Genomic DNA, 15756 nt, shown 5'->3' with positions numbered 1-15756 from the left:
AAAGGACAATGATATAACACCAACTATTCTATAATTTATCCACAATTTTATATTTAAAAATTATTTATTTTCACTTTAATTCAAGATTATTGACCTAGAAACAGTTAAAGTACATGGAAAAAATAATTATTTAATCCCTAATTGTAAATAGAAATAGATTTTAATATAGATTTAACCAAAGGGATTTTTTTTTTTTTTTTTTAACTGTAACTGAAGGGAATTGGACTGAAAATCAGTGTGCAAAAAAGGACAAAGTCTTCACAACAGCTTGCTTCATTATTTTGAAATGGTTTTGGCTGAATAGAGAAGTGGTGGTCCTCCTGCTAGCTATCTCGTTTTAGGTTGCGTTTGGATGTTGAAGTGAGTTGAGTTGAGATAATAAAATATTGTTAGAATATTATTTATTATTATTATTATTATTTTGAGATTTGAAAAAGTTGAATTGTTTATTATATTTTGTATTGAGATTTGAAAAAGTTGTAATGATGAGTTGAGATGAGTTGAGAAGATTTTTGGTTCCAAACGAAGCCTTAATGTCTCGATCGAAACGATCATAGGTATGATATTTAAAACATTATTCACCACAATTAATCAGATTATACAATTTTGATAGGTGTAATTCTATCCATCTGGATGAGATTAAGGGTAGGTTTGAGGTACAAGATAAAATACAAAATTCTCATCTTATCTCATCTCATCTCATCATTACATATTTTTCAAATTTTCATATAAAATATAATAAATAATTCAACTTTTTCAAATCTCAATACACCTTTTTCAAATTTCAAAATAATAATAATATTAAAACATAATATTTTAAACTTCAAAACAAAATACAAAATTCTCATCCCACCCTCTAAACCTGCCCTAAGCATCTGCCTCCACCATGCTGCACTGCTATTTCTCTCATATTACTTTTTATTCACTAATATGTAATATTTTTTTTTCAAAAATAATGTTAGATACAATTTTAAAATATGCAAGTCTCGTACATTAATTTTTTAAAAATATGATTCATTAAAAAATTTTATTTTTCATGTACATTCTATTTTTTTTTCTATTTTTTCTCAAATGGAGTGCGCTGAAATTTTCATTATCTGAAACTGTATAAATTATTTATCTTTTTCTAATATTTAGATTGATTATAAATATTATTAGTAGATAATATAAATCTTATTTAACAATAGATATTTTATTTATGGATATTTAGAATATAAAAAAATAAAATTAAAAAGTCATAGAAAATCATATCCCAATATCTTCTTCTTTTATTTCTCTCTCTCTCTCTCAATTTTATTTTTATTTTTCACCCGAGGGCTGAGGGCTTGACAATGATCTGATTTTTATTTATTTATTATTTGTAGGTTGGCTGTACTTAGACTGGCATGGATCATAAATGTTTGAATAAAACTATTTTACCTCTTTAAGATATATTTGAACGCTGGTCAATTTTTTTTTTTAACTTAATAATTAAAAAAATGATTTTAAATATATTGATATATATTTTTTTTATTTTTTAAAAATATCTAATTGTATTAAAAAAAAAACCACTGAGAGGTGGGGCGGCATAGTAACCCACTAATATTTGGGGGGATGACTTCAGTTTAGTTAGGGTGCGTAAGTTGACCGATTGGGTTCAAAATATTTGAATTCGCAATTTGCGTGTATAATTTTGAAACATGTTCTTTTATTTATATTAAGCCACCTCAGACCTAATTTAAATTTGATTATATAAATTAAAAATAATTTGAAAGGTCATATCAATAAATTTATGCAATTTCATGTATAATTTTAAGAGAAATAATTTGTACAAGTTCGAAATTGATAAATCTCGCGTAATCTTTTTATAAAAAAGTGGACTCATATTAAAAAAATATATTTTGTGTGAGAATTTAAAAAAATTATAATAATGAGATAAGATGAAACAATTTCACTATCTAAACGAATTAATTTTGTGCATGAAATGAATATATATATATTTTTTTAAATTCCGGGAATTGGGTTTTACGAAGTAGCCATATTCTATACCCGTATCCGCTCTCGGGTATGGGCGGGTAGGGAATCTAGTTATCAGCCCAACAACGACCAGTTTGAAATCGGATTCTGGATCGGAAAAAAATCTGACCTGAATGAATAGTCAACTGCAAAGTCACTTTTTCCTCTCCAAATTTGTGTTATTATAATTAAAATATAAACAATATATATCATTAAGTTAAACTGAATAAAATGTAAAGTACATATCTAATTTAATTAATAAATGTAAAGTATTGAGAACTAATGTGTTTAATTAACTCTACTTTTCCCAACATATTTAAATAAATTCATATATGTTATCAACTAACTTAAATAAATACATAACATATTTCAATGTATATATATATATATATATATCATTCATTGGCCACACGATCTCTTGCACCCGGGAACATCCAGCTAATTAATCACCTAATTATTAATCGTTTTATACTAAAAGAATATATATATATATATATATATATGTTTTTTATACTAAAGAAATATAAATTAAAAATAATGATAAATAAGCTGCTAGCTTGATAATCATTAATCATAGGTTTTAGATTGATCGTAATTGAAGAAGCTCTGCAAAATGGAAGTACCCTAGAAATTAAGCATGAAGAATGAAAGAAACATATGGGTCTGTTGTAGGTTACGTCCACAACTTGGGAGCAACCCTCCTACCACAAGAAGACAGAAAAGCTTCGTCCTCCTCCTGCATGATTGGTGAAGTGTGGGTCTCTTGACTCAGACAAAACATGCAAGGAAATAGGGCCAAGTCATTGTCTCTCTTCCTCTTTTTTGCCACCATTTCTGGTCTCTCTTCATTATTACCAAGTTGTTGTGTTTGTTGACAAATGTCAGTCGTATTAAGTGTTTTAGGCAACAAGTTGGCAACAAGGCTTCTTTGTTTTTTTGGTTTTCAATGGATGTGCTAACATGGCCATGACAAGTAGAGAAACAAGTGGGTGTGTTGGAATGTTGAGAAGTAGATAAAAAGTTCGGATAGTTTTTAGATAAAATGTTTGGGATGGAAGTTTGATGGGTTGTTGTGAAAATTGTGGGTCCTATTATTAATACATATATATATATATATATATATATATATGAGAAATGATAGTTGCAGTTGTAAGTGTGCAAACGTAATGCAATTATTTTGAAAAAATAAATAAATACGGGACTCATAAGAAAAAAAAAAAAATTAATAATGAATTCCATTCTTTTTCAAAATAACTGTACGACGTTTGCACACTTCACAATTGTATGTAATATTACTCTTTATATATATATATATATATATATATATATATATATATATATCTCTCTCTCTCTCACTCAACTAATGCAAACACTCGAGCATACAGTCTCATCTATTTGAAGAATATTCAACTATTGTGTGCATCCCCCCACTACTGCTTAGCTACATTTCCAAAATTGTAAGAATCAATGATTTATTGATTTGTTTTCACGAAAGAATCATTAGGTGTTTCTAAAATATAGATGATGTGATACTCTCGTCTTATACAGAAACATATAATGCCATTAAAGTGACCTACATATATAAGTACTTATAATTGGATAGAAATACCACGTATCTGTATTTTAGAACTATCTAATGAATACTTCATATCTTCACATGCTGCTTCCACGTCTTAACAATTTTACTATTAAGCACTAATTCGCTAAATCTATAGCGTCTATATGTAGACAGGTGAGATTGAGCATCCATGTTAGAGCTTTGCTGTTAACATGGTGCTTGAGATTTTAAGAATTCAATTGGTGATGGGCTAAAACACATAAGGTTTACTGGGTTTGAATAGTGAGATGAGTTAAAATGGTTTTTCTTGAGTTGAATAAAATATTTTTAAAATATTATTTTTTAATATTGTTCTTGTTTTGAAATTTGAAAAAATTAAATTATTTATTATATTTTATATAAAAATTTAAAAAAATTATAATAATAAAATAAAATAAATTAGAGTGATTCTTAAATCCAAATCGGAGCATGAAGCATGGTTAATTGGGTTCTCCTTGCATTAAAAGCATTTGTGTTTTTTGATGTTGTCATCAATAGGATAGTACCAGCAGCAACTCAGTTAAATATTAAAGGAAAAAGTAGTTTCCTGCCAATAGTTTGAAATATGATTTCAAATTAGATGAATAAAAAACGTTTATGTTGGGTTTTTTTTCTGTCCTTTGACTGAAATCATACACTTGTTCGTGCAAAAAATGAGATAATAACGCTGCTACTAGTCACAGTTTTTTTTTTTTTTTTTTTCCCTGGAGGATAGATTCCGGCTCAGATTTGACTGAAATCATCCACCGGCCCCTCCGTCGACTTCTCCCCAGCTTTGCTCTCAACAAATTCCACCTCTTCTGCACCACAAGTCCGTGCAGTCGACAAAGCATGTAAATCTCACGTCCCGCCGCTACGAAACGTAGTAGTTTGTCACTAAGGTTGTATTTGGATGTTGAGCTGAATTGATTTTTTTTTTTTTTATAAATAATAGTGAGTTGAGATGGTAGAGTGAGTTCTATAGGGTTCACCTAAGATGAATTTAAATCTATTTAGATGTTAAGATGAGTTTATATGTATTTATAAGAAGTTAAAAAAAATTATGGATATCACGTGTAAAAAAGTGTTAAATTAAAAAAAATTGCGAATCTCATGTGTAAAGATATTTTAAATTGAGATGAATTTAATAATTTGAGAATTAAGTTTTTAGATATTAGACTTAACTTAAAATTAGATTGAACTGAATTAAATTCAAATGAATTTAGTAACCAAAGGGCAAATGTGCCCTACTAGATCTCTAGTAATAGTAATGGAAGCCTCTAAACAACACCTCTTATGGACTATTGCAAAAACTTGAGAAAACTACGCCCCTTAGCATCCACATTGATCTATGCATATGTATATACAAAGTTATATTTGCATAATATGACTCTAAAATTCTCTACATTGATTTATATATATCTAAATATTTAGCTAGCTATGAAAAATGCTTATCTAAATTTGGATAACTACTATTCACTCTACAAAATATATGTTAATCATTATTTCTCTCTCCTCCCACTCTCTCACAATCCTTTCATTTTCTCTCCTTCAACAATACAACAAATTTTCACCTACACATTCATTTTATTATTATAATATATTATCTATATATTTTTTCATTTTATTATATTTTTAATATAATATATAAAACATTATATTTTTTATTATTGTATTTATATTATTAATGTCAAATGTATGTAGTGGATGCTAATTACAAAATATATATAAAAAAAAATTGATTTTAGCAAAAAATTAATAATAATAAAAATATGGATAAACCAACGTGAGAATTTTGCTTGAATAGCAAAATATAGCACATGAAACTGAACCAACTTGCTACGCAAATTCTTGGCCTTTTTTTTTTTTTTTTGCATGGTTGGTGGTTGGTCTGAGGTGTTTTTTCAGTCCACCTCCTTTGCATTCTGTTTAAAATACAAGCACATAACCATGTATCTTGCTAAAAACAAAGCTGCTACTTAATCTCATCTCTAAATCCAAACCAGCCTACATCAACTCCAATTATGTTGATGTTATGATGCCCTTGAGTAGCTCTCGTTCAAGGGATTTGAAAGGAAACAGAAAACAGAACTCCTCAAGGCATAGACAGCATGTCTTTAAATGGCACAAAAATGACATATGAATCCAAAGGGTTTTCATTTTCTGGTCTTCGTTAATCGCATTAAACCAGGAAAAGCTAAAGTATTCAATAAAAATTGGCCAAAACTCGGCAATTGCAAAATGTTAAAGAGAAAGAGACATTGGCTCACCACATATTGTCTTCCTATACGGTTCCAAATAATGTTCAGGTGTGTGCAAAGACAATATACTGTCAAAATCCCTCACCGGTGCTTTATGCAGCCAACCATTGCTCATTCTTCTTGCCTCTGTAAGGCTTCTTTTGGATTTCACAGAGCCTGATGAACGTGATAGAATTTGAGATAGCGACCGCAGTTGAGACAATCTTACATTTGAGTGGCTTTGTACTTGGACTTTCCCACGATCCTCCACTATAGCTCTCAAGCGTCCTCTTGAGCCAAAAACTGGAGGAAAACTGACCGAGACAACTGTTTCCGGGAGGCCACTGGGGGCCTCAACTTCCAATGGAGAAGCTGCCCTTAACCCTGATCTACCCTTCTTCCATGCCAAGAATGATCGTTGTAGCATCAATGGCACCTGCAAAGGTAACAGGAAAATATCTTTTTTCTCTTCTCTGAAACTGGCAAAAATTATTCACTGAAAAAATTAGCTACAAACTCCCAAACAGATACCTGCTTGAGCAATACATGAGATCTCCTATAAAAGGGTACCAATATACAAGTCAAGGCCCTGTTTGGATTCAGAGTTGATTTCAACTCAACTCATCTCATCTCATCTAATCTAATCATTATAACTTTCCCAAATTCCCACATAATATAATAAATAATTTAACTTTTTCAAATCCCAAAACAATAATAATATTATAATAATATTTTATTCAACTTTCATCTTAACCTCATATCATCACAACTCACTATCAAATAATATTCTATCATCTCATCTCATTTTTTATTAATGATAAAAAATGCATGATCCAAGTAACAGGGGGCCTATACGTCTGATATATCTAACTAGAGAAAGTAAACAAATCACGCAAATTCGTGAAATAATAATTTCATGAACAATATTTAATTGGATCACATTTTCTGAACTAAATACAGCAAAAAAGAAAAAGGATATAAATTTCATGGTCCTTTTTTTCCAAGCCTAATCCTCACTATGAATAGAACTATAATATAGAAGATAATACATGAGAATTTAGAACTCACCCCTGAAATAAGGCTACTAGAAGCAAATGACAGTGAAGATGTTGAAAATGGAGATTTTCCCGGTTTGTTTCCTTTCTGGTCATTCCTTGTTGGGTCCTTATCCGTACCAACAGACCCAAAACTTGAAGGCGCAACATCAATATCGTCCTCGTCTTCGTCTTCGTCTTCCTCCTCTTCCTCCTGTTCCAATGCAGATCTCTTGTCTTGGTTGTTCAATGCAGAAGTATCCTCTTCACCCTGCAAATCCACTTCCGCCTTCTCCTCCTCCTTCTCTCTCCTTTTCAACTCCTCATCCATGTCCTCGATGGCCTCTTCCAGACACAATTCAGCCTCGATTAGTTCAAGTTCTTTTTCTATCAGCTTCATCTTCATCTCTGAAGCTCTCTTCTTCTCTTCAGCCCATTTCTCTACTTTATCATACCATGGCTTGAACGTATTTTCTAGGGCTTGGATGATACGCATCCATATGTTCTCTTTCTTCACAGTCGCATCTCTTCCAAAAAACTCATCATACCCTAGGGGTAGGAATTGAACCTTTTCTGGGTCAATATCTTCCCCATCTTTCAGAGGTGGCTGCCAAAATAATCGAAGCCCATACTTCTCATCCTCGATATAGTTTATTAGCATTCCGGTTGGTGTGTGTAGTATGAGGGGATCTTCAGTATATATAAGCTTTGATGGATCTTTTGGATCAGGCTCTGGTTCCTTGTTGATGAGAACAAATTCCGGAAAATGATCTGATCAAGCAAACATAACTTATATCTATAATAAATCACACCTTATCCCTTTAAGTGGAAGGATGAAACAAAACAGAAATGTTTCTGAAACTTCCAAGTTTTTTTCAGTATTTCCGAAACTTCAGACTTAAGCAGCATCTAACTCATTAAAGCAGAATCAGTAAAGTAAACTGGATAAGACAGAAGTACGAACACCAAAACAAAATTGATACCATATGAAACCATATACTCAAATATTGAGTATCTTATAATATCATCTCTTCAATCATTTTCAAATTACCCAACCCCTACATCATTTGTTTTCACATGCCAAATCAAACTCTATTTTTTATTTATTTATGACGGGGGAACCACCCCAGAAAGGCCCTTAGGACTCACCCATGGAACCTAAACCCCCGGAGAGACTAGCTCAGGAACCCACCGCCATGGCCTCCCACTTAAATTGCAGTTTAATCTCAAGTAGAATCAAACCTGTGACATGGGGCACATGCACACAAGTTCGCCCTTACCACTGGGCTACCCACAGGTGGGTCCAAATCAACCTTGATATCCTTTTTTGTCTCCCATTCACCCTGTTCGTATAAACATTGAAGTTACCAGGTGAAGAGGGTAGTCCCAAGCCATTAATTCAGTTTTGTTTGTTTTTTTTTTTTTATTGGCACCGGGTGTCTGGAAAAAAGTCAACTAATCCTGGGGGCGCATGGGCCCTCGAGAAGAAGTTTTCTGCAAGTGTACCTTGGGTAATTCAAGGGAAAATCTCGAGTTCAATGATTCCTAAATATTGTTTGCAACCCATGGTTCAAACCTTTGACCTAGAGGGAGCATACAACGAAGACCAAGGCTTTTACCATTTGAGCCAACCCCTAGGGATTCTGTTTGTTCAGATCTTTATTACTACTTTTACTCTTAATAGAAAGAAAAGTGGAAATAATTGCTTTCATGCATGTATCAAGTAAATTCTTTCAAATTTCTTAACAAAGACAAATAACTCTCTTTTGTAAAACAAAATCTCTAATTTTCAACTCAGAACAATTTTTTTATTTGACTCTCCAGATAAGAGTTGATACCACACTAGTACTAATTATGCATATCCTTCGATGACCAACAAAAGAAAAGAAAATGCTAATATTAGTTATAAGAGGAAATGCTGCCAGAGTGCATTTCTAGGCCTCTTTTCTTGATAAGGCAATTTCATTTCTCTGCCCATTATCTCAGCACAACCACACAAAAAAGAAATCCTTGCAAGGGGAGGGAGAGACAGAGAGAAAACTAATACCTTTGGACCACCAATGTTCAAGCTCAGCAGGCATAGGCAGTCTTAGTGGTGCCTTGTAGAAGGAATTTAACCACATTTCTCTTTCCTGATCCACCTCACTTACATATCTTTCCCAAAGATATGGGACCTGTGACCAAATTATATTTATTTCTAATCTCGTTGTATCATGTAAAAAAAGTTAAAAGAACGAATATGACTTACCTTATAGAACTGGTTAATGAAGCCTGGTGCCATCCAAACATCTTCTTCTTCATAGAAATAGGGATGTTGAGGATCACTATATGGTCCCCTCTCTTCCCTAACCACTACAGGGAAATATGAAATGTAAGTCACAAACAAAGGAGATATGATATGCCAAACAATCACGACATGAATTCTGATGGAGAAGATCTCTGCATATGCAGAAATTATAATTGATATTAAAATATGTACCAGGAATCTTAATATTTAAAAATACACTTTCAATTTAAAACTGCATGACAAATCATAGAGTCAGGACCCTACTGAATTATCCATGTTTAAATCCATGATAAATGGGATGTCCAAGCCATCAATTAAAATGTCTTGGGAGAATAATTACCAAACATGGGAAAAGTGAGTTTTCTTGAAATGCTTTAGCCAATGAAAACTAAAAAGAAACTCAAAATCTCCTCTTACACATAACTCAGTCCACCACATATACGCACCTATCCATATTACTAAGATTACACATCAACCAATATGAAGATGATGAAGCAAATAAAGTCACCATCCCATATTTCATATGAGATACTTTGCCATCCAATTACCAAGAACCGAACTGACAAGTCACATGTAGAACATGCCAATCATTATGACATTACATTTAAGATTAAATAGGATTAAACTAGCTTCAAAAATACATACTTCCATCAGGCTTGTTAACAAACATCCGAGCCTTAGCAGCTGCTACTTCCGCTATACCTGAATGCACCTGAAAAGAACATAATGCAAGAAACATTTTCTTCAACAGCTGGAAGACATTATGAATGATACATTGAACCATGAAAAAACATATGATACCGCACAAGTATCTTCATCACAACCAGTAGAATCCTGCAATAGCTCTCCAAAGTAGAACCTACCCTGCAAACATTCAACACAAGTATTTGTTAAATTCACTAACCACACAACAGTTTCAATATTAAATTAATTGTGAGAACTGCATTGTATAAAACATGGTGACTTCTACTTAATTTAAGGACTATGCATATATTGACCCATCAACCCTCTTGTTGAATGTTGATAAGACCCTTTTTTGCATCTTTAGACCACCTACTATCTCACAAAAATGTATCAGAGATTCATTTTGCATTCTCAATGGATTAAAGTTGAGCCCTCCAAAGTTCATGAATTTTGTAAACATATAGTGAAATCAACTAAGTTCGGCCCTCAAAAAATGATGGCCTATTTTTCATCCACCTACATATATGGTACGCTCATTGACATCATAAACACCACATCCATGCATTCTGCCATGCTTCCACTGACCAGCATATCGGTATCGACCCTTCTCCCTGTGATATGAGTACAATTATCAATAAACCCATAAGATGCCTTCAACTAGAAAATTTTGAGTTTGTGGCTTCAATGTCAAAGACGTGCTAAAGATTTAATGTCTGAGGATGATACAAAGAAAATCATACTAATCAACAAGCCTTTCTTCAGACAAGAGGAATGTGGTCCAAAGATTCAATCAAATTGGTATCTGCATTATGAATAATTAATTTCCTTGAACTAGACTCTAACTGGCACCTGAGGTTCAGATCAACATATGAACAATTCATTGGCCTTTGTATTACTCTTATACAGGTCAAGTTACCATCCTCATTACCTACAAATTGAAGCATAAGGAAATTGCCTCACCAATAACACCTACTAAATGCTCAAAGCATAATAAAGTGCTGCACCAACTACAAACTTAGATGCCAATCTAGTAGCCTTCATATGCACAAAGTCAACACAGTTACATATGAATGCAGTGGCTTCCTGCTTAAGTAAAAGTCAATAGTTAAAATATCAAGACACCAGTGATTAGTGAGTGGTTGATATTCAAAGAAAGTGGATAAAAATCAAACTATACAGAGAGCATAGAATCATTATAATTAATCTTGAGAAAGAAACAGAGAGGTCAGAAGTAAACTTACGGTTTCCTCCCAAATTCTTGGATCCACTCATCCCTTTCATAAAATGGTACTTCATACACCCCGTCAGCAAGACGAATGCTATCTTCGATATCCATCTCCAGCCATTCTTTGTCCTCTGGGGTCATATAATCCCTTGATATTATTTTCCCTTCAGCACGCATCTTTGCTTCAAGCCTAGAAATATGATTAACAAGCAACTTACAGTATTTAAAACATGAACCTGTTATTTGGGTCCTAAATGCTGAGAGATGAACCATATGGTATGACCCTATTGGCACATATTGAGGAATCATAAACATACTTGGAGCCTGGCACAGGTTCTATATCGGGTATGTCAACTTCAATAACCCCATGGCCCTCCATTTGGTTTTGAAGCCATTCACCTTCATACCTGTCACAAGGATTGGGATCATAAGAAATCTAAGTACATTGTAAGCTGAAAAAAGAATATTCTAATGAGATGATACACCCACAAGAGGAAAAAAGGGATAACAGTTCACGCAGTATCAGAACCCTAGTTAAAGCAGCCAGGTAGGTAACATCAATGTTTTGAATACCGTACCGGATGTCGTACCGGTCAAGGCACTGAAACGAAATATTTCGATATCGGTACCGTTTCGGGATAGCGTTTCGGAATAACGTTTCAAGATAGTCGATATATAGATAAATTATATATATAAATATATATAAAAATTATATTCCAAAATAATAGTCTATATATAAATAAATTATATATAAATACATATATATAAAAATTATAAATAGTCTAGTCTGAATTAAGGGTTAAAAAATAAATTTGTAGTTTGAAAAAACGAAAACAAAAAAAAAAAACACAGGCCAAAATATCGGCCGGTACAGGCCGAAATTTAGTCCGGTATGGCCGGTACCGGCCAGTATTTTAGCCGGTATGGAACAAATATAGTACCTGTACCGGCCGAAACGAAAAATTTTGGCCGTACCAGCCGGTACGGTACGAAATTTAAAACACTGGGTAACATAGCACAATCAAGGAGTATTGCACAGTCAGGTTGATATAAAGGACTCTAAAATCTGAAAGCGGCATAGCTTGAGCATATACATGAACGATATTCGTAGAACCAACTAATCTTGCTCGAATCAATGCCCTCAAAACTATAGTCCTAATACTGCAGAATATCTTTCCACCACTATTTAAAATTTGTGTAAAGAGCCTCAAATACAAAAGTATTGCTTCTCAATTCTTGACTTTGGGAGAAGCCTTTTCATCTCATTATAAATGAAACTTTCTTATTGGCATTTACATTACTAAATTTACAAACAAGATTATTGATTTATGGTAGATCTATGCCTGTGGAGATTTGAGACAAACATATGTAATATATAAGTGTTTTGAATTTCTCAATATCAGCGCATCCCTATCAAATGAAACCGTTATTATAAAAAAATAGCTTGCCTTCATAGATTACCAAGTATTTTTGGGTTCTCAACTTCAATATCACATGCCATGTAGCTATGTGAAACACTGACGCGGTATCCTCTTCAATGGAATTATGTACTGATTTTATTACTTCAACGTTTCTTTTTTTTTTTGTAAGTACTTCAACGTTTCTTTCTTATTATTCTGATTTTGCTAGAACTTCATTATATAATTCGGCAATTCTGCACCTTGTTACTGTATTGCAGGGTCCTATTGGTGAACGTGTGAACATTTTGATCCCAGCAGACTGATCACTAAATAGATTCCTGATAAGAGCATGGCTGAAACCACTCTCATGAAGAACAAACATACCTGACAAGCCCCTGTTCAGCAACAAATACACCTTTTCCATGTGCCAAGTCATCCCAAACTGTGCCTTCATACCTTCAAAAGAATAGCATTTTGATATAATCAGCAACATAAAAAGCTGAAGCTGGGCAAGCGTCAACATAACAACAACAACAACAACTCCTGTAAGATACGAGGAGAAACAGTCATCTAAACAATAAGGTTGGCACTATGAGAAGCAAACATATCATACAGACGTCATAAAACCACCCATATACCATGATGAATTAAACAAACAAAAGAAAAAGGTGGATAGACAACAAAATACGCCAGAATTTCAAAGACATCCAAATCAACTGGGCAATCAGTTCAATTTTGCTAATGGCTGAAACTCAAAGCAAGAGGCAAGATGAGACAGTCAAACACCAAGATAACCACTATTTCTATACATTAATCATCATAAACTCAATAAGGCCAATAGTTAGGAAATCTTTAAATTATTATCTTGTGATTGACCTGTTGACAAATGCCAACGAGTTTAAGAACATACACTCTCATACAATCAGATAGATTATGATAATTGAAGTTTGAGCAACAAACCCTCTTAATTTGAGAAAAATAAAGCAAATTATAAAAGATGGAATAAGCTACGACAGACGCATAGAAATTTAATTTTGACCAACCACGATTAAAAGAGGAAATGTCACAAAAGATCCAATGTCTTCCACATACAAAAGTGTAGCTAATTCAAATGGAATTACGACTATGAATACACGCTCTCCCACAAAAAATCATTATACAAAATGTTATCCAATAAAAGATCCCACTCCTGAAATGGTTTTCTCACTGAAGAGGGCAAAATTTTAAGTGATCTTAGAGTTGTAACGACTAAACTCGATACATGCACTAAGCAACAAATGATCATACAACATAAGCCAAATTCGAAATTTAGAATTCTAAAACATACGAAAATCTATCTACACGTCGAGAAAATGAAGAAATATAATGAATCCCATCTCATAACATGTGACAAAAACCACAGAAGACACAAAGTAACCACACCCATTCAACAAAATTATATATACAGAGGTTCCAACGAAATTCCCAAGAACAAAGAAGAGAACACATAAGCACATACGAACTGCCATCCGCGAAAATGTAGCTGACCCATTTGAGAAACTCCTCGATCCTATCCAACTCCTCGACCGCCGCCTTGGGGGTCGCTATGTCGTAGTTGTTGTCCGGTATAACCGGGTACGGCTTCCGATACGGCAAGTAAAATGGCGCAATAGGCGGGTCCCGCCCAGCCTTAACCTCCTCCCTCATGACATCCCAGTCATCCTCATCGGCCCAGACAGGGTCCCATCCGGGTTTGGTCATTGCCAGCGGAGCGTCCGCCCAGATCTCCTTCAGGTCCTCCTCCGTCCAGTTCTCCGGGTCTCTGGGGAAATCAAAGACATCCTTTTCGTTCACCATTTCCCGGTCATCCTCATCCAGCTGCTTCTTAAAATAATTGCTATCCAGGATCCGGTTTAACCGCTTTATGTTCGCCTCCGCGGTGTTCTCGGACGCGGGCCGCTCGTCTCCTGGTCGGACATACGTGAGGGTTTCCTCATCCGAGTAGTCCGTGTAGTAGGACGAATCGTCCGTGTCCGACTCGGACTCGTCCGAGTCTTCCTCGGAGATAACTTGGTCTTCTTGCGCTGGGTTTTTCTGGTCATCATCTTCGCCTGCCATTGTGGTCTGTGAGCGAGTGAGGAGCAGATGAAGAAGATAAGGTGGGAAGGAGGAAGTGAGTAGTGATAATTTCGAACGAAATACAAGACTCTGACTCCACTCTAAAAATAGCTTCGAGGGTTTTGTGTGGGCTTAATGGGCCGGCGGTCATGATTTAGATAAGATAAATGATTTGTAAAAATTTAAGCTAAAAAAGTATATTCTACTTAAAAAAAATATATAAAAAATGATTTTTTTATAAATTTTGTATGTTTGGATTAGAAGTGAGATGAGATAGTTTTAACTTTTTGAAGATAAGATAGATGTGAATATCACAAATTATTATATAGTGTTTGTAATATTTTGTTTTATAAATAAGTAATAATAATTTATAAATTACCTACCCAATTTTTATTTTTTATAATATATTTCATAATAATATTATAAGATGATAATATTTTTTTCTAATCAAATTATTTTGTAAAATATCAAATAAAAATATTAATTATTTAAACAATTAAAAGCATTTCATAGAGTTGGATAAACGTGTGTTTGGATTAAAAGGTGTTCTACCTTACGAGATGATCTCAATCCATCTCTGAATCCAAACCGAGGCTTATATGAAATTTCTCTATTTGAAATTTATACTTAACATTACTCTTTAATTAATATTGTTTGTATCTAACAGTTTTTTTAAGATTTTTTCAAAATTTGTTTAGAAATTTAACAAAAATACTTTTGTATATAGATTTTCGATAAAATAATATAATTCATGAAAGATATATTAAGATAGAGTAAATTAGGAAGTAGAAATAGAATCTTACGTGATATAATTTGATTTAGAAGATAAATTTTAAAGTTTGCATTTTATAAACTAAATTTTATCATTTAAATGATGTAGACAGTATGCTCTACATGCAGACTTAAGAGTAGAATAACTCCTCTAAACTAGACTCAAAAAGTAAGAAATAAAAATGAAACAATTCTCTTGAGTATTTTAAATTTCTAAACAAGGTCGAGTGCATTGTTTTTTTTATTTAACTCTTTCTTAATAAAATAAAAAAAATTGAAAAATCCAAACAACACGGCACAAGGGAAAACTCTATCCAATAAAGTTACAATTTCTTTTAAAAAAAAAATCATTTTTCTTTCATATTCATTTGTATGTGTATAATCGGTCCGATTCGGTTTTGTACATTTTTTAGAATTGAACCAATATATACCGGTTTTGAAAATTTA

The 15756-nt window shown here is 33.1% G+C and overlaps 1 protein-coding gene across 1 annotated transcript; it reads right to left on the bottom strand.

Annotated features, from left to right (window-relative positions):
• Window positions 1-5666: 5666 nt before the first annotated feature.
• On the bottom strand, window positions 5667-14660 carry LOC109011771 (protein TIC 100). Its single transcript, XM_018993090.2, has 11 exons — window positions 13940-14660; window positions 12826-12897; window positions 11359-11448; window positions 11058-11231; window positions 10337-10427; window positions 9934-9996; window positions 9778-9844; window positions 9094-9197; window positions 8893-9019; window positions 6880-7616; window positions 5667-6247 (listed from the first exon to the last, which is right to left on the bottom strand). Exons 1-11 carry the CDS (start codon window positions 14536-14538, stop codon window positions 5816-5818), a joined length of 2556 nt encoding a protein of 851 aa, XP_018848635.1. The 5' UTR covers window positions 14539-14660; the 3' UTR covers window positions 5667-5815.
• Between the last annotated feature and the right edge of the window lie 1096 nt (window positions 14661-15756).

The sequence above is a fragment of the Juglans regia genome, chromosome 5 (assembly GCF_001411555.2).
Source record: "Juglans regia cultivar Chandler chromosome 5, Walnut 2.0, whole genome shotgun sequence".
In the NCBI taxonomy this organism is placed as follows: Eukaryota; Viridiplantae; Streptophyta; class Magnoliopsida; order Fagales; family Juglandaceae; genus Juglans; species Juglans regia.
The sequence above is the reverse complement of the archived record's forward strand: the minus strand, read 5'-3'. Positions and strand labels throughout refer to the sequence as shown.